At 41.9% G+C, this 19813-nt stretch overlaps 1 protein-coding gene across 1 annotated transcript; it reads left to right on the top strand.

Annotated features, from left to right (window-relative positions):
* The first annotated feature begins 1527 nt into the window (after positions 1-1527).
* Positions 1528-5861, top strand: LOC125270099. The gene is made up of 10 exons (XM_048193341.1): positions 1528-1883; positions 2053-2126; positions 2570-2696; positions 2789-2946; positions 3074-3228; positions 3311-3467; positions 3557-3650; positions 3761-3827; positions 3941-4023; positions 4105-5861. The coding sequence occupies exons 2-10, from the start codon at positions 2063-2065 to the stop codon at positions 4898-4900; spliced, it is 1701 nt and encodes a 566-aa protein (XP_048049298.1). The 5' UTR covers positions 1528-1883; positions 2053-2062; the 3' UTR covers positions 4901-5861.
* The last annotated feature ends 13952 nt before the right edge of the window (positions 5862-19813 follow it).

The following is a 19813-nucleotide window of genomic DNA, read 5'->3' as shown; positions in this document are numbered from 1 at the left end:
TTTAGAATTACAGGCACACAAACTTTGGGAAAATACTATTTATGGCACTCAGACAGGAATGTTCAATTGTGTTGATAGAAAAAAATCGAGATACATTTCTAGTTTCAACATTATTTGTTCTTCAGAAAAATGCGACCGTTGAAAATGTGTACCAATTTACTCATGGAGGCGCATTGAGATCCCTATCTCTGGAAATTAACCATATTGGTCCTTAAGAATTAAGAAAAGAAAAGTTTGTTAAGAATTAAAATCTAAAAGGATATTAAGATATCTCTAGTTACAGAATACAAAAAACACAAGAAGTGCTTTTTGCCATTTTTGAACTGTCACTGTTGGCATATAATGCAACAAAGATTGCGAAAGTCAACAGATTTAACTAAAAGGCCTACCAATCTCTGTGTAAAAATAAAATAATGATGTTGTTCTAAAGTCATTTTATCCCCCTGTAATCTGCCTCCAACTCTCAGGTGAAAATTGTAATTTTGACCCCCCTCTATAAAATATTGGATTACTCAGTAAATATACATCTGTGACATTTAATATTTTGGCTTTCTTCTTCATTTATGTTTGTCTTTCTTCAGAAAGAAAAAAAAGAAATTCAAAAATTTGAGCAGTTTCTGAAATTTGGTTGATTTTGGCATGAAATTACCCAAATGTGTTTATGTCTGAGAACCTTTTATACATCTTTTATACACATACTTAACTGCAGATACTCAAATGACACTCATTGTGTGGTACAGTACAAATATTCTGAGTGTCCCTTATTTTCCTTTCCAGAAGTTGGCAATACATTTAGCCTAGAAGGTGGCATAAACTCCTTGAACATATGGAATAAGAGGCTCAGTATGATCTAAAACAAACGGATAAAAGGCAAAACACAAATATGTTTTGTCATCATAAAGTTAAATTCATTAGCTATAAATACCTGGTTGGAAGGCCTACTTTTTATATCAAAACCCATATGTAAGGCATTCCCAGCAAATACAACTGTTTGTTTTGTGTTTGCTGGGATATTGCTTGAATGCCATGTATAATCTCGTGCCTTACAAAGTAACTCTATTCACATAGTATGGCCTTTGTAGCTATATTATTGCAAAATAATTCCATACCGTTTTTAACCACAAGGCGTCACTTGGATTGAAGGGGCTGGCAGCGTTGGAAGTTACCTTTTTTCCCTGTATAATCACTTTAATTTAAAAAAAAATAATAATAATCATAAGCTGTTTATGTTTTTAAACATTTAAAAAATAAACCTATGTCCGCCCTCCTAAAACTGTGTTGCAAAGATGTAAAAATAAATTATATAATCACTTAGGTTTTCAGTCATTTTTCGACATTTTGAAACTGAAATGAGACTTAGTACAGTAATGGGAACTTGCATTTTTCTCTGAAATGCAGTCTCATTTTGCGCTTCCTTTTTGTGAGCCTTGCATAATAATTTCCTTTATGTTAGACTACCTCGTAAATACCAAATTATAACGAAGAATAATCTTGTTTATCTGATAGTTGTTCTGTTTGTTTTCCGTGGAATTCATCTGGTGTGCTTTCCTATTCCTGTGGTAGAGGCTAGATCAAAGTGAGCGCGCGCCCGTCAGGAACGTCACGCGCAGGGTGGGAATCAGTCAGTGGAACAGTAGAACGGCTGCGTGAGTTCCAGGAAAGTTCGATACGCCCTTCTGACGAGTTCCCTGTTATACTGGCAAATAGGGAAGTGTGAGGTAGACCATTATTTTTCACGGTTTAAACTACTCGTCTGGGCTTTTCGTGAGTTCGTAACTGAACCCATGTGATTAATTTGTCTACAGCGTGGTTAGTTAATTCGTTTTCTTTCATTTTTACTTTACGGACGAAGCAACGAATTGTCAGAAAGTTACAGTCAAAAGGTATGAAAACTGTATTTTGTCAGGAATCATATTTTAACGTTTTATCTTGTTACATAAGCTATATATATATATATATATATATATATATATATATATATATATATATATATATATATATATATATATATCGTTTAAAGATGTATGAGATTATATTTGTGTGCTTTTATAGGACGAACAGGATGTTTTCCACATTTCTTCTTTGTCAGATCATCCTCACACTCATCTGCCAAACACATTGTTACGGTAAGTGTTTGTTTTGTTAAGAATGTGCCTTTGTTCTGTATGTGACTTTGTTACTTTAATAATATCCACGTTCAACTACTTTGCTCTGTGTGTGTGTTAGTCTCACAATTGTGTCAATGTTTAGCTCTTTGTAATGGCTTTCCCCGTCTTCTCAGACATTATATTTTTAGTATTAATTAACTTATTTAAAACATATTGATGACAAGCTGATGGGGATGTTTTATAACAAATTAAACAAGAACATGCTGATTCAGATGACACCAGTTCTGTTAAATTTTACTTTAAAATTATTATTTTTTGTCATGTACATGTAACTCTTTTATATTTTTACGCAGTGTTTTACTGTCAAACAGCTTTTACTTTAACAAAACAACTTCTACTTTGGTCATTTGTGATAGTGATTTCACCCCGTCTTTTATTTCCCATCTCTAAAATCTCTCTAGAACCCACAGTGAAGGACTTAAAGTGTTTCAATGACTTTGAGACAGAAATGAAGTGCAGTTTGGAGTCTGACGGCCCCATAAGTTGCTCTGGATACAAACTCAATATCACACATACTGAAGCAGATTTGTAAGTGTTTGTTCAGTTCATCTGTAACTGTAACAAAATGTAATTACTGTTCATTTAGCAGTCAACTGACATGATTAACTCTTATATTGCAGGTTAAAAGAATATACATGCATCTTTGAGAGTCATCACAGTCTCAGTTGTGAATGTAAAGTTGAAGTCCAAGGGTTTGTTTTAGGAGAGAAGTTCACTACTACACTTCTGGAAGGAACAAACGTTTTATTAAGCAAAACATTCATGACAGACGATTTCAGTGAGTATAACTATTGTCTATATGTTCTTGTTAGGCTTTTTCCATTACTTTTGAATGTTCTGAAATTAAAAAAGTGTCATCCAGCCTTCTCTGACGCATTTACAAATGTGATTTTCATTTTCTGCAGTCAAACCGAAAACTCCAGTTTTATCAGTGCAGAAGACTGAAAATGGAAATTTTCATGTAACTTGGGATGACAAGTACACAAGTTATCCTGCAGGAAATTTAAAAAACAGTTTGGAAATACATCTGAGCTATAGGATTAAAGGAGAAGATAAAACAGTAAGAATATGATATATAGATTATATATATTCACAGATATTCACATATAGATGAATTGTAAAAATAAAAATTGTCCATACAGGTGTACAGCAATGCGTCAAATTCAGCGGGATTCTATGATATTGTGAGCAAACATCTCCAGCCAAACACCGACTACATTCTGACAGCAAGAATGAGCACAAGCTATAACGGACACAAGATACTGAGTGACCAGAGCGCACCAGTTGAGTTCACCAGCCGTAAGTCTATCTATTTTGTCCTCAGATTCATTCCTGCATGTGTGTTAATGCTCTTTCATAATCCTGATCAATCTATATGTGCTCCACAGCCTCATCTCCAAATGAAATGGTCAAAACGTTGGTTCCACCTCTGTGTGTTGGTTTAATCTTCATCAGTTGTGCTATGTTCATCTGCGTTTTGAGGTGAGATCTCTGTTTTGTGTCTCGCCATCATTCTACAGTTCACATTTTTGCTATTCCTTTGTGAATCCTTGACAAATTCAGTTCTGACACACTTTACTTCTTCATTACAGGATGAAGACAAAATGGTGGGACAAGATCTCCAAGCCAAAAGTAGATGCCAGTTTTGGAGAAGAGAAGGTGGGAGAAAGATATGTAGTTTGTTGGTTAACTATTTATTTTATCTTGAAATAGTTATCTATATGCTCAATAACCCTTTATTTATTTATTTTTTTTTCACTTTGGTTTAATAGGGTCATATTTTGCCTCCTTCCATTATGAACTTCTCCACAATTCATGTAGAGATTCCAAAACTGGAACTTCAGGAAAAGAAATTGTAAGTTTTCCCAAAAACTTCAGAAACCCCTGACAGACTAATTCTGATTAATAATGCCTCAACATGTTTGTCTCTCTACAGGATCTCAGCGTCATCAGTAGATGCAACCAATGAGAAAAGTTCCCACAGTGTTGAGTCGGCGGCAGACGATTACGGCCAGGCCGGCTTTGAGGAGAATTGCAGTCCGATCAACGTCTCATCACGCATCAAACATGCCCTGGAGGAGGATTTCAAATCCCTTCTTTTTACCAGCAACACAGCCAGCAATCAGGGCACTACGATGGTAGTCAAGAGTTCCTCAAGAGAACACAACCGCGCAAGCCGAGATTCGGGCAACTGCTCTGGCTCATCGGTTTTCAGCAACATGACGTATTTGGAATCGGCCACTGATGATTCTTCATTCCTGGAGCAGCTGAGCAGTCAATCCGACAAGAGGGAAAACTCCTCTATGAGTGCTGATATCAGCAAGAGCAAGTTTAACTTTCCCACTATTGATGCTTTGGAAGACGGATATCAGTGCTTCAACAGTGTTGTGAACCAGGGAAATGATGCAGATGTTAGTTTAAACCTTTCAGATGATGCTGATTCTGATGAAAAGTTCATTGTGAAAAATCTCATCACTAGTAAAAATCCACTTTATCCTTCTCTGATGCTCCATGATGGCAGCGTCACACCAAGTGATGATGGATATCAAGCTTTTGAAGGCTTAACAAAGAGCACAGAAGGACAATGGAGCACAAGCATCAGAACCGAACAAGCTCTTAATGAATGTGGAGCACTGAAATTCCCCCACAGCACTGGCCAAGATCCCACATGGGCCTCTTCTTTGCATTTCTCACCCATTACTCAAATAGACACTTCCTATCAGTCTGTTTAGCTGTGGTGCAAACAACTGAAATATTGAATTATCTCTGTATGTAACCTTTACAGTTACAAAGAAATATGACCAGTAATAAGATCTATGCAAATGTTCATTGTGTAGACTCAAATTCAAGACCTTCAATTTAGGTTTCACTGTTTCTACACAAAGACTTTGAGCAGTGTCTAAAATGCTTGAAGAGGTCATCATGGATTACTATTCTTGACATTCATTTTTCTTTATTATTGTACAGTTTTTCATACACAATGTCAAATGTGACCCTGAGTCACATTTGCAAATGCAAATTTTAAAGGCATGGTAACAAGGCCAAGACGGTTCTTATCATACAGTGCCACTAAAACAAATGATAGGTATTTGCTTATTCATCTGTACAGTTACAATGTATCATTCCTTTGGAAGTATCACCAATAATAGGAAACTTTCGGTTTAGTAATTAAATGTTTCATAAATTCAACAAAAAGAGGCTCTGTGCCTTAAATAATCTAGGAGGTCATGTATTACTTTTTCTGTCATTCATATTTTTGTATTGCTAAAAAGGCATTTCTGAGCATATATTTCATATCTCAGTCTGTAAAAGAAGGATTTTTCTTTTGTGCATTGTTTTTTTTGTTTGTTTTTTTTTTTTTTTTTTTTTTTTTACAAAAACAAGAAAAAGTCTGTATATATGATATATTTAGATATAGATGACTGTTATATTTTTGTTAAAATCTTAAACAGGAAAAAACTTAGCTTGGACAGTTCACAGACAGTACTTATCAGCCTGTTTAACAATACTGTCAAATGATAGACACATGCTTAAAACTTACATTATTTTTGTATGTAGTCTTATGTAGTTGTTCTGTGTACACCATGGTGTTTTAACATACAAACTAAAGCACTCTAAATATTTTCAATAAGAGCAATGTAAATACAGTGCTATGATTATACTTTTCTAAAGTAAAACCTCAGAATGGTGAAACAGAGTCTTGAGTAATTACTTGAGTCTTTCAGTGGGAAATTTTAACAGGTTATGACAGGGCCTTTGTTTTATGCTACCTGTATGAACCAGGAAGCTTTTTTTTATTTTTATTTTCCATGGAAAGTATGTAATACACTAAAGTGCATGTCGAGACATTTACGCATTCTAAAAAAGGCTGCTTCACGGAAGGATGTCTAAATAAGGGACACCTTTGTTCTCTTAAAGCGGTAGGCATCCTCTAATAATCCAATGCAATATAAAAAGAACTAGGCTATTTATAACACTAATGACAAGAAAGCTAAAGGTCCAGAAGTATAACTAATGAAATATGGTTGTACACATCTGGCACGTTAAATTAAAATAATAGTTCTTGTCAAGCAAAAGCAAAAATTGTAGATAGTCATTTGGACAATTATAAATTATAAAAGCAGCAAGTATAAATTAGTCATTCAGATGATTGCAGCGCCATCTGCTGGGTGTTTACGTGAAGTTCAAAAACAGGCTCAACGTCCATGACAAACTGGATTGACAGCAGACATTTACATTTGTACTTGTTTTTAGTAATATCACAATTGTACACATTCATGGTACAGATTGTTTAAAAGTAAGCAGTATGGGATAGCGAGGACGCTTTCCCCCTCTAACATCTCAAAAGCCTACTGTTATAAGGAATTTAAATTCCCAAAAAAGTGTCCTAAACAGAATCTTGTGCTTTAACCGGAAATAAATAAATAAATAAAGCAAATAAATCAGTCCGTTTTGCACAGAGGAGTTCATATGATCAGTATCACAGTGTGCAATGATTCGGTTACATATTCCCTGTGTGGATTCCTGGACTTTTATGTTGAAGTGTTTCCTGTTTCTTTCTTTGTAGTCTGTTTGTAGTCCAATTGTTCATTGGTTCTCCATTGATTCCCCCCCAAGGCAGGCGAGGATTAACGCACAGTAATCCACTTTTAGCCAAAATAATCTTTACATAATCTGACATCTTAATCTGACATCATCAAATACATAAAGAACTATCTATACTATAGTATTTTATTTATATATATATATAAATAAATAAAAAATATCAGTTTGATTTGCATTTTTGACCTGTTTTTTGAAGTCAATTTGATGTCAGTTGATGTCAAAAAACTGATGTCAATTTGATGTCAAAATATTGACGTCAATTTGATGTCAAAAAACTGACGTCAATTTGATGTAAAAAAACTGACGTCAATTTGATGTCAATATATATTGACGTCAATTTGATGTAAAAAAAAAAAAAAAACTGATGTCAATTTGATGTCTAAAAATGAACGTCAATTTGATGTCTAAAAACTAACATCAATTTGATGTCAAAAAACTGACGTCAGTTTCATGTCAAAATATTGACGACAATTTGATGTAAACAAAAAAATGACGTCAATTTGATGTCTAAAACCTAACGTCAATTTGATGTCTAAAAACTAACGTTGGCCTGGCATCAGACACTCCGCAATGTCCGAGCCGAAGGGGAAGGCGGAGGAAGTGAGTACATGGGAAGATACCGGCTCTATATGTAGGCTATAGAATCTAGCGAACGTGTTAGGTGTCGCCCAGCCCGCAGCTCAACAGATATTTGTCAGCGAGGCACCGTGAGCCAGCGCCCAGAAAGAGGCCACTCCTCTGGTGGAGTGGGCTCTCAACCCAAGCAGGCAAGGCATGCCCTGGGATTCATCCATCCTCTGCTTGGAGACAGCCTTTCCCTTCTGCTGGCCTCTGTAACAGAAAAAGAACTGGTCTGAGGTCCTGAAGCTTCGCGTTCTGTCTACGTACACACGCAGAGCACGGACGGGACAGAGCAAAGCTAGGGCTGGGTCTGCCTCCTCTGAGGGCAGCACTTGCAGGTTCACTACCTAATCTCTGAAGGGAGTGGTAGGAACCTTGGGCACATATCCGGGCCGTGGTCTCAGGATGACGTGAGAGTCACCGGGCCTGAATTCCAGGCACGATTCGTCGACCGAAAATGCATGCAGGTGAGTGAAGCCAATGCAACCAGGAGGACCGTCTTTACAGACAGTACTTTTAACTCGACTGATTGCAAAGGTTCGAAGGGATGACCCCTGAGAGATGTAAGAACCAGGGAGAGATCCCAAGAGGGGATGGAGGAAGGGCGAGGAGGATTTAATCTCCTCGCCCCCCTCAGGAACCTGACGATCAGATCGTGCTTCCCCAGGGACTTGCCATCAACTGCATGGTGATGTGCGGCGATAGCTGCAACATACACCTTGAGGGTGGAGGGAGACAGCCTTCGCTCCAGGCCCTCTTGCAGGAAGGAAAGCACAGATCTGACCGAGCATGATCGGGGGTCCTCTCGGTGAGAGGAGCACCATTCAATGAATAGGTTCCACTTCAACGCATAGAGGCTCCTCGTGGAAGGAACTCTAGCGGAAGTGATGGTGTCTACGACCGCTTGCGGGAGATCACTCAGAACCTCCGCATCCCGTCCAGGGACCACACGTGGAGGTTCCACATGTTGGGACGCGGGTGCCACAGGGTGCCCTGTCTCTGAGTCAGGAGGTCCTTCCTCAGAGGAATCGGCCAGGGAGGGGCTGTCATGAAGAGCATTAGGTCTGAAAACCAGGTCCGAGTGGGCCAGTATGGAGCCACTAACAAGATCTGCTCCTCGTCCTCCCTGACCTTGCACAGGAGCTGTGCGAGAAGGCTCACTGGGGGAAATGCATATTTGCATAGGCCCCAGGGCCAGCTGTGTGTCAGGGCATCCATGCCGAGCGTGCCGCCGGTCAGGGAATAGAACCACTGGCAGTGGGCAGTTTCTGGGGAGGCAAACAGATCTATCTGGGCCTCGCCGAAGTGCTGCCAGATCAGCTGGACTGCCTGGGGATGGAGCCACCACTCACCCGCAAGTGGAGGCTGCCGTGAGAGCTCGTCGGCTGCACGGTTGAGCACACCTGGGACATGAATGGCACGAAGTGACCTCAGATGCTTCTGGGGTCTGACCACCAGATGAGGGTGCGACGACAGCTCGGTGTCACGGGGACACGGAGCGTACCGCGCTGCCACGCCCATCTCGGGACCCGGCCGCGGAGCCAGTGTTGAAGCAGCCTCATATGGAGCAATCCGAGTGGCGTGACCGCGGCTGCAGATTCCATATGCCCCAGGAGCCTCTGAAAGTCTTTCAGTGGGGCCGCTGTCCTGCGCTTGAGCGTACTCAGGCAGGTCAACACCGACTGGACGCGCTCCTCGATGAGGCGCGCAGTCCGGGCGACCGAGTCTAGCTCGAGACCGAGATAAGAGATCCTCTGCCCGGGGGCGAGTTTGCTCTTGTCCCAGTTGACCCGAAGACCCAACCGGCTGAGGTGAGCTAGAACCATGTCCCTGTGTTCGCACAACTGCTCTCGCGAGCTAGCCAGGATCAACCAGTCGTCGAGGTAGTTGAGGATGCGAACGCCCTGTTCCTTGAGGGGAACAATGGCCGCCTCCGCAACCTTCGTAAAAACGCGGGGCAACAGGGCCAGCCCGAAGGGTAGGACTTTGTACTAATATGCTCGACCCTCGAACGCAAACCGTAGGAAGGGTCTGTGGCCAGGCAGAATCGAGACATGAAAGTACGCGTCCTTCAGGTTGATTGCTGCAAACCAATCCTGGGGACAGACGCATTCGAGAATGCCCTTCTGCGTGAGCATCTTGAATGGCAGCCTGTGAAGGTACCGGTTCAAGATGAGCAGATCCAGGATTGGCCGCAGCCCACCGCCCTTTTTGGGTACAATGAAGTAGGGGCTGTAGAACCCTGACTTCATATCGGATGGAGGGACCAGCTCGATTACATCTTTCACCAGGAGGACAGCAATCTCCGCCTGGAGAACAGGTGCGTTGTCCAGTGACACTTGAGTGTAGTGGACACCCCTGAAAACCGGGGGATGCCGGGCGAACTGAATCGCATAGCCGAGTCTGATAGTACGAATGAGAAAGTGGGACAGGCTGGAAAGCGCTGTCCACGCTTCCAGACACCGAGCCAGCGGGACCAAAGGCACCACAGACGTACCGGGGGTGGGGCAGCAAGGCAGAGTACGGGGACCCGACTCGGACGGCATGGAAGCGGTCCGGAGTGTGGTCAGACTCTGCAAGGTAGCAGTGCGTATGGGAGACGGCACACAGGGCGCGGCCTGCACCATCACACTGGCATCTGTTGGCGATGTGAGAGGGGGCTGTAAGCGGCAAGGCGGAGCCTCGCACGCTGACAGACGTGCCCTCTTGTGACCTGGAGGTTTGGGAAACTGCTCTTTTTGTGAGGAAGTGGGTACCGCTGGTCTCCAGAGAGCCAGTGGCGGTAGATGGACTGACAGGTTCACAAATTCCCCCCGGCCCTCCTCCGGGGTGGGAGAGATGATGGAAAACTCTCCCGAAGAGCAGGATCCTTCCCCTCCAGGTCGCCCGTCTCAGGATCGTGACTTCCTCGACCGCTTACCACCTGGCTTGGTTGAGACGGGCTGGGCACCACATCTGCAACCGGCACCCTGCTGTTTGGCTGGTGTAGGCTGCTGCTTGGCTGACTTAGCAGGGGCGGAAGGCGACGCAGGCGGGCACCCTCGGCGACAAGCGGGCTCAGGCTGAGCCACCGGCGGCAGGGTGGAGGCAGCAGCAGACCGCCGGGGCATGATGTGTTTGATAGCCTCAGCCTGCTTCTGTGCGGTGGAGAACTGCTGGGCAAAGTTCTCCACTGCGTCGCCGAAAAGGCCGACCGGGGACACAGGGTAGTCCAGGAACCGATGTTTGTCTGTTTCCCTCATGTCCGCCAAGGTTAGCCAGAGGTGGCGTTGCTGGACTACCAAGGTAGACATCTGTTGTGGCAAAAAAAATCAACCCGACTCTACTGCATAAGAGACAAACACGTCCAATTGTCTTTAAAGGTTTTATTTCTTGCAAGAAAGGTCAGACAGGTCATACAGAAACACAAGTAGCTGCAGAGTGTAAGACAAAGAACGAAAGCTTCCCCTCACTTTTATATCTCTAACCTCCAAGGCCGAAGCCTCTGTCCTTTTACCATATTAGGAACATCTCTTAGTGGCTGTAACTTTCCACACATTGTTAGCACAGACATGATCTTTTATCCAGTCTCAAAACATCTCTGTTCATTTGAATTCTTTTTCACAAAAGTCAGTAGGGTTGTTTTGGTTATAGTCTCATTGCTTTGTTTTGTTTAAACTTTAGCAGACTGATAACAGACAGACAGAGTATCCTTGCGTCTACCCCAGCCGTCTCTCTCTCTTACTGCACAAATAATCAATTCAGCAGCCTCTCAAGTCTGTAACTTAGACTGAATTTAATATCAAATCACTATACATAACTCTTAGTCAAATGTAAATGTTTTAACTTTCAAATAAAGAAAACATTACCACCATCTCAAATATGTTACGCTAGTAGCCATTTTTGAGGTTATCTTTAGTTTTAAATGCTGAATGCACTTAACTTTCTCTTGAATCTGCAAAATCAGTCTTCATCTTTAACACCACCATGCCTTGGAGTTATCCTCTGCCATGTCTAATGACCTGCAGGAGTAAAAACTATAGTAGAAACACATTAGTTCAAAATCACACAGCCTCATGAATTCAGGGATTCATCATCCTGCTGAATCTGAAACTTCTATACAGTTCTTGCCAATAGGGCAACCAACATCATGTTACTAAATTTTACTCTGGTCTCCCCAGAAATTACGGAAAATCACCTCATGGTCTCAGTCGGCTCTTGAAAGCTCATTCCCATCATCTCTATATCAATACTCTTTTTTCCTCAGGGTCTTGTCCCCTGGCATAGTTGCTTGTCACAATGAAAAACAAGCCCTCTTAGGAATGCGTTTTCTGGTGAGTGGTATAGAGGAGCATTTTTGGGTCAGACTGCTGTCCTTCTCACAGGTCATTCCCACTTTTGATGCTGCTGGCCTCACAGACATCGCTCCACTCTCATACCCATCTCACATAAACACCTCCCATCAGGGTAGATGCCCAGTGGCGGCGGTAACCCACTGCCTTAGGTTGTCCTCTGTCTGGCCAAAGAGGATCTTACCCGTCATTGAGAAATCACCTCGTGCACACTGGTACCCGCTCTTTCCCATTCCAGATCTTTGACAGTTTTCTTCAACAGAGTCAGGTGTTTTCTGGAGCTAATGGAAGTTGCATTCAAGAGCCACTAGAGCCATTGGACTGCATAATAGTGTTAAAACATGGAGACAGGTTAATGACAGCAGTATTTAATCACTGAAACCATTAGACTGTGCATAACTGAATTTAATTCTCACAACTGTCCATTCAGTGTAGCGTTCTGCCACATCTGTAACCTAAGCCATCGGCCCTGCACATGGTGGTGACAAAGATCAGACAAAAAAGTTATTGGTCATAGAAGAAATTCATCAAAATAGTCACTTCTGTACTTCAAGGTCTATATTACTAATTTAAAGACCTCTTTACACTCATTGAGTTTTCCTTTAACAAATTTTAACAGTTTTTCTTTCAGTTCAACAGACCCTCTTCATGGCAATCATTTCTTTTAACATCTCTGTGTCCATGATTTTCAACAGAAACACTGTGCTTCACTATAAAAATCTTGTTATCACTTATGACACAAGCTCAGATAGCAGCTTTTAGCTGACTTTGAGTGAGAGAGAGACTGAGGATTTCAGGACTGGTACTCTGCCTTTTATAACTTTTAACATCAAACTTTATCTACTGTCTTTTGACTTTGGCCCAGCTTAAGATTTTGCCAGAAATAACATCCATTTCCAAAAAACACAACTATGTTTATATTTGTCTTTTACTCACACATGGAAATTAGAGATTACAAATTTCCAGTCAGGTTGAGTTTCTGTTACAGCTGGCAGTCTCATTTTTGCCATTTAAACTTTTGACCATCAGAAACCAAACATTTAGGCATTAAAGGTCCTAAATCATTTTAGTTATTTTACATTGTGATAGCGATGCGCTCATCACATACTTGAGACTGTTCAAATATTTTCCACAAAGTGAAACATTCTTTCAGAATTTTCATTTTCACTTTCATAACATTAATTTTTTCCTGCTATATTTCCCTTCATCATAGCCACTTATCTCACTATCAAATAGTTAGTCTGCACATGCAAAACATATTTATCAAATAGTTAGTCTGCAGATGCAGAACATATTATCAATGTTTTTTACTGTTTTGCAGAACCACAATGTTATTTTAACCATATTTCAACTATTAGGTTGCACTGACAGCCTTATAGCTGCTTTCGCCTTCAACCGTTCATATATAAATTGTAGTTCTCTAGACATCTAATGTCATGCATCCATTTAATGGATGAACAAACAAAACTTTTTTGTAAGTTACACTCACATCGAACTTCTTCCCTACACAATTCTTTCTGCATTAACCTTCTTTCCCTTCTGTCTGCTTCCTCTAGCCTACAATCTATTGTCTGCTTACATTTTACACACACACTGCTCTCACACAAACACAACATCCCCAAATCGCAGTTCTCTTCAACTCATTCCCTTACAACCTTAAGTCTTATGACCACTCAACGTTCCCTCTTCTGGAAAATCATAATACTTAACTAACTTTTCTATATCTTGCATGCATCTTTGGCCATACAATTTTCTCATTTGATAAAACACTGGTGTATCATATTTTGCAAGCTTGCTCTGGGACATCCCCATTTTGGTTCTCCCGACTCTCGTGGCTTTACCTTCGGCGCGAACCTACTTTAATCTGTTGGACGTCTCCACCAGATCCGATTGACTACCCCAAAATCGGTCACGGGTTTGAGCCGCAATGCTCAGACACTACTACGCAGACTCAAGCGCTTAGACTGTCACTCCTTCACAAATTTATAACCTACAGCATCCCGCTGTAGTTGGGCACAATCCCAAGATTTGTTCCAGTATGACCCAGTCTAGATTTATCCCAAATCTCCCTCTATGGAAACGCTCTTACTGCCCACGCGGTCAGTTTTAGGAATGTCTTGATCGCACTGCTTTTTACGATGTTTAAAATCACGTCATGCAGCCTGGCACAATCTGCCTCCCGGGTTCAATTCCCACAGATTGTTCCAGCTCGCATGATACAGCACAAAATTTCTAGAAATTTACTTCAGCAGCCGACCTCAATTCCTCAAAACCCTCCGGACCACGACCACAAAGTCAGCCAGAGCCACCAAAATGGTTTGTCCTGTTTCCTAATTGACTTATTTACCACATCATAAATTTTCCTTTTTCACTTTCCCATAAAACTCATATTTAACTCGCTTAAATCACAATTTTTTCAATTTTTCCTGTTTCCTAATCTTCCAAATTTTAATCACACTTATCCAAATCACACTTACTCTTAATTCCCCATAAAATTTAGATTCATCTCTTACCAGAGAGTCGTGTAGCCACCTGGGTTCTTTTTCTGATTCCAGTGGTGTCCCCCTCTGGACACTGGCGGTTTCCACAACACATCGCATGACCAACAGAACGCGCTGTCGCCCGGAGGGCGAGTTCGGTGGCAGCGCGCAGCTCCCCAAGCAGCTGTTGGTCAAGCCCTCCCTGGGGCATTTCCGATAGTGCTTTTGCCTGGTAAACCTGAGGCAAACCGGAGGCCTGCATGCCTTGTCCACAGGCTCTGTAAGCTTTCTCAGTCAGTCCTGACGAGAATTTACAGGTCCAGGACAGGAGGCGCGGTTCACCGCGCCAGCCGGTGGCCGTTGGACACAGCTGCATTGCAACAGACCGCTCGACTGGGGGAATCCGCGCATATCCCCTAACCTCTCCGCCATCCAGGGAGGTGAAGGCGGACGAGGGTCCAGACCTCGCACGAACGCTATAGGGCGCCCGCCAAGATCTGCTCACCTCATCGTGCACCTCCGGGAAGAAAGGCATCGGGGCAGGGTGCTGGGTTTGACCAGCGCGGGCCTCCCCGAGGTACCAATCATCAAGCCGAGAGGGCCTGGGACACGGTGGAGGGTTCCACACGAGCCCGACCTTCTCGGCCGCCCAGGAAAGCACAGCCGTCAACTCGGGATCAGCCTCGGGCAACGCTACAGTCCCAGAGGGAGGCAGCGCAGCCGAGTCTTCATCTCCCGAGGACTCCTGCTCACCTTCCGATGCTGAGATCGACATCTGATCTGCAGCAGGTGCACCAAAGGAAATGGCTGGACAGTCCGTAGAGGGCCCAGTGGAAACCGATGGCAGCACGACAGGTTGCAGTGCTGGAGCTCGGCGGGGAAGCCCTGACCGTGATCCTCAAATCACCCTGCCTATACGCCGCCGAACCATGATTCCGACCGGGGCCGGAAAACACGGCCGAACGGGGCATAGGGGAGGGGACCACCGCTCCCTGAGAACCAAGGAACGAGAGTCTCGATCTCAGCACTGTGATAGTCATGTTCCCGCAGTGAGTACATGAACTATCCACAACAGCCGCTTCAATGTGCTGAACGCCCAAACACGTGATGCAGCGATTGTGCCCATCAGCAGGGACCAGAGAACGACCGCACCCAGTAACGCACAGATGAAATGACATCTTGAAAAAGACGCAGGGTTCGTCTGTGAAGCTCTTTTAGAAGGGGAAGAGTCAGCTCTCTCATGCTGAAGCACACAGGGAGTAACGCGATGTGTTCGGGTACACCACTCCCTGAAACACAACGGAGGAACTGGCCCAAATCGCAACAGACAACTGCGTTTTATATGGGAAATTCACTTGCTGTGAAAACAACAGTTGAGAGCTTAAATGCTCAGGCTCCTCGGGAAGCTCGCGACCTCGCTGCTGTGCCGTCACACCAACACCAGACTCTGAAATCTTCGCAAGGCTGATTTAGTTTCACTTTAGTGAAGTCTGTAAAGCTGGAGACACCAACGGTTGGCTCCGAAGTGAAAGACAGAGTGCGATTGCATCTGCTTCCTATTTATATACACCTGCTGGAGGCGGTGTGCATTATGCAAATATCGCACACCAATTCAATTGGCTTGTTTTAGTTCACTCAAAGCTGATAGGGCTCTCTAGCGATATCTCAATTCATCGGTCACTACTGACGTACGTCGAACGTGACCGACTGAAAGGGAACTGACGTCAAAAAACTGACGTCAATTTGATGTAAAAAAAAAAATTATATATATATATATATGTAAAATATAAAAAATACTGCTGCTGTACAATATAGCGTACATGAATAACCCGTAGCAGATCTATACAGGTGGAGCTGGGGAAGGTGGAGGGTTTCTGAACTGCTAAGGCAAATGCTACTCATGTATTTGAAGACTGAGCATGCAAGCTCATTGGCTACTAATACAGCAGGAACCAATCATCTGTGTCGTATAGATAATGATGTGATTACGAGCAGTTGAGTTAAGGACCTATTAGCCTGCCCATTTAGAGTTTCATGACAGAAGTCTCACCACTTTTGACATGACAAGAGACCAATTGAACTGCGAGTTTATCCATTCAAACTTCATTAACCAACAGCAACATGTAAGCATTCGCTAGCCGGAGTCTTTAACCATTGCACTCGCGTGTTACATCTTTTGCGACGTCTCGCACATGACATTTGAATTTGGAAAAGAAACACAAAACTGACTGGAGCTGCTCCGGTGGAGAACAGTGACTGGATCCAATGCCTTAAGATGACGCACTACTCATATCTCTGGCTCTGTAAGTTACTGAAAGCGAAACCACACACAAAAAAACACCTTAGAAGTATGTATGTCTGTCACATCTGTATGACGTGACAGACAACTAGTTGTCCAGTCCGGTTTCGTTCACATAGCGAGAATATTCTGAGAATGCGGTTGTGAGTCCTGAAAATTTACGGGTGCGAGTTTGGTAATAAAATGCGGTTGTCACACCCATAAATAACTGTGTGTGAATGTAACCGTATTAAGGACTCAAATACAGGACTGACAACCATATTCTGCTGCTGTGTGAACATGGCCTAAATTAGTGGAGCGAACAAGCCACACTCAGTCTCAAACAGAGAAAGAAGTCAAACAGAGTCACAAGTACCAAAATAAGTGACTTACTGCACTTAAAAGGTCAAATACATACAAAATTATGTCAAAATGCCCGTCTTGGCAATTATTCAGATAAACACAGTCAGTTCAGTTTTGGATCGTTAAATAGCTAAGGTCTGTCATATTATTTAAAGAACAAAAGACAAAGAAAATCACTTTCTGCTCTTGACTGAATATGTTTTATAACTTTAATGGTAAGAATATACCTGTATTTAATATTTACAATAAAGAATACAGAAATTAAGGTAACCAATGGAAAATAACACTGGATGTGTTATTTTACCTTTGATTACTTTAATTTCTGTAGTATTTCTTACCTGAATAAAAACCTACTTAACCTGAAAAACTTAGTTAACTCTCTATTCTATTGCATTTATTTGTGCTGTTTGCCATTTTTTTATTATTTGTTCTTATTTTATTACTGAGTTTTACTTTTTTTATAAAAATAAAACCTTTGCGTTGAAGAAAAGTAGATTTTTGTTTGTATATGCTGTTAATTATAGTTCTAAGAAAGAAAATCGGAATCAGCAAAAATAGGTATTGGCAGATCACACTATCAAAAAATTGGAAATCGGCGCATCTCTAGTTCCAACGAAAGCCACAGCAGAACTGCGACTCATATCGATGTTTTGTGAATGAATCTGTGGCTGTGAAAAAACCATGAGAGCCAATGATTCAATTACCCTTTCGAAAATACTGCCACTTGCTTCATTACTGAATGAATGAATGACTCGATGACTCACTCATTAAGACAGTTTAATATTTTAGTTTAATATTTAAAAGTATCACTCTTTTTTTTGTATCACTTCAGTCTCCCAGCTCTCCACTGCTCCAGCGATCTTCCACAGATAACCACCTGCAATCCACAAAGGACAATATCAGTAATCATTCTTCACTCAGTCACTTTTACAACGTCTGTTTCACTCACCTGTGTTCAACGATTCATCTGCTTGTGTTCAATAAATACCTTAACTGTGATCTCCTGTCTCTGAGCCATCTGTATTGTAACAGTAATATGCACACTTAATTATTAGTTTATTTATCTCAAGTCATCGTCATTGCAAAAAAAAAAAAACACTGGTTTATTGTTTTAGTTACTTTGTAGGTCTATGGATTCTATAAGACAAGTAATACGTTCAAGAATGGGAACATGTTTTTTTTTTTTTGTTACACCTGTGTTACTTTTTTTTTTTTTTTTTTTTTTTTACATTTTCCATATAGCCCAAAATGTTACTGTTACACTATAATAAAAAAAGACTGAAAATGTGAGGTTGCACTTCAGCTTTATGTGACTTTAGTGAAATTGCTATACCTAAAGTAAATAAAATGGCCTTATTTGATCCTACAGTGTTGTCACGTTATGCACAGAGACAAACAGGTAAGATCCAAATGCAGCTTTAATGGGGTAATCCACAAACAGGCAAGAGTCAAAATCCACAGAGCAGTCCAAACAGAAAACAAAGAAACAAACAGAAAACAATGACCGTAAATGAAACCACGATAACAAAGGCAGAAACAAACTCAGTATAAATAGACAGACACTAATCAAACACAAAACAGCTGGGTGCAATCAGGATAATGAGTCCGGGAAGTGTGTTATGGGAAATGAAGTTCACAGGGGATGAAAACCAAAAGTCCAAGTGGCAGACAAGGGCACTCCCAGTAATGATCATGACAGCGGACTCATTGGCTGGAGCAGGCTCTGGAGCGGACTCACTGGCCTCACTGACTTTGACACAAAGTCCCAAAAAAACAGGATTTGAAGACCCTCCAACTCCCATTGAGGCAGAGGGTCCTTCAAACACTCATTAAAAATCTCCTTTAAAGCAGAGTCATTATACCTTAGCCCCACCGCCATAGTCCAAAAATACTGGGCGAAACACCCTACCTCCCATTCTCCTGGTTGTAGGGCCATAAGTGCCTGAAGTACAGCCATACGCTCCCCAATGGAGGCTGGCGGGAGAACCCTGAAGCTCATGCTGCTGGATCTAGTGGTGATCGTGGTTTCTGTCACGTTATGCACAGAGACAAACAGGTAAGATCCAAATGCAGCTTTAATGGGGTAATCCAACACGTAATCCACAAACGGGCAAGGGTCAAAATCCACAGAGCAGTACAAACAGAAAGCAAAGAAACAAACACAGAAAACAATGACCGTAAATGAAACCACAATAACAAAGGCAGAAACAAACTCAGTATAAATAGACAGACACTAATCATCAAACACAAAACAGCTGGGTGCAATCAGGATAATGAGTCCGGGAAGTGTGTTATGGGAAATGAAGTTCACAGGTGATGAAAACCAAAAGTCCAGGTTGGAGTGCCCTCTAGTGGCAGACAAGGGCACTCCCAGTAATGATCATGACAAGTGTTGCTACTCTGAACATGCTTTTTGATCATTACAAATAATAATGCAAAATGATTATCTTAGAATATATGCTGTCTCTCGCATCACATAAATTATCAATAGTTAAGTACGTGGTCTTGAAGAGGATTCTTTTTTTTTCTGTCTGTCTCATTTGAATTCGAACTTCTTTGGACTTGGACTCGAACCTCTTTGGACTATAGGTCTTGACTCTGTCTCGACTAGTCCTGGACTTGGACTTGTCTTGGACTCAACAAAGGTGGACTTGACTACAGCCCTAGTTGCAACAGACCTGCAGTTTTCTGGGAGTTTGTTCCAGATATATGGTACATAAAGACTGAATGCTGCTTTACCATTGTTTTGACTCTAGGGATAGAAAGCAGACCTGCCCCAGATGACCTGAGAGGTCTGGATGGTTCATAACGTAGCAAAAGATTAGAAATGTACTTTCATGTGGTCACAACGCAAATCAGAAATTTTAAAAAAGATTTCCTTTACCGGTCATTTTTAAAATGTCAGTCTTTGTCTGCAACTGTTAACCACCTATATTTTAGGATTTCAAAAAAATTCCTTCATATCAA

The sequence above is a fragment of the Megalobrama amblycephala genome, linkage group LG1 (genome assembly GCF_018812025.1).
Source record: "Megalobrama amblycephala isolate DHTTF-2021 linkage group LG1, ASM1881202v1, whole genome shotgun sequence".
NCBI lineage: Eukaryota > Metazoa > Chordata > Actinopteri > Cypriniformes > Xenocyprididae > Megalobrama > Megalobrama amblycephala.
This window is presented reverse-complemented; position numbering and strand designations above follow the sequence as displayed.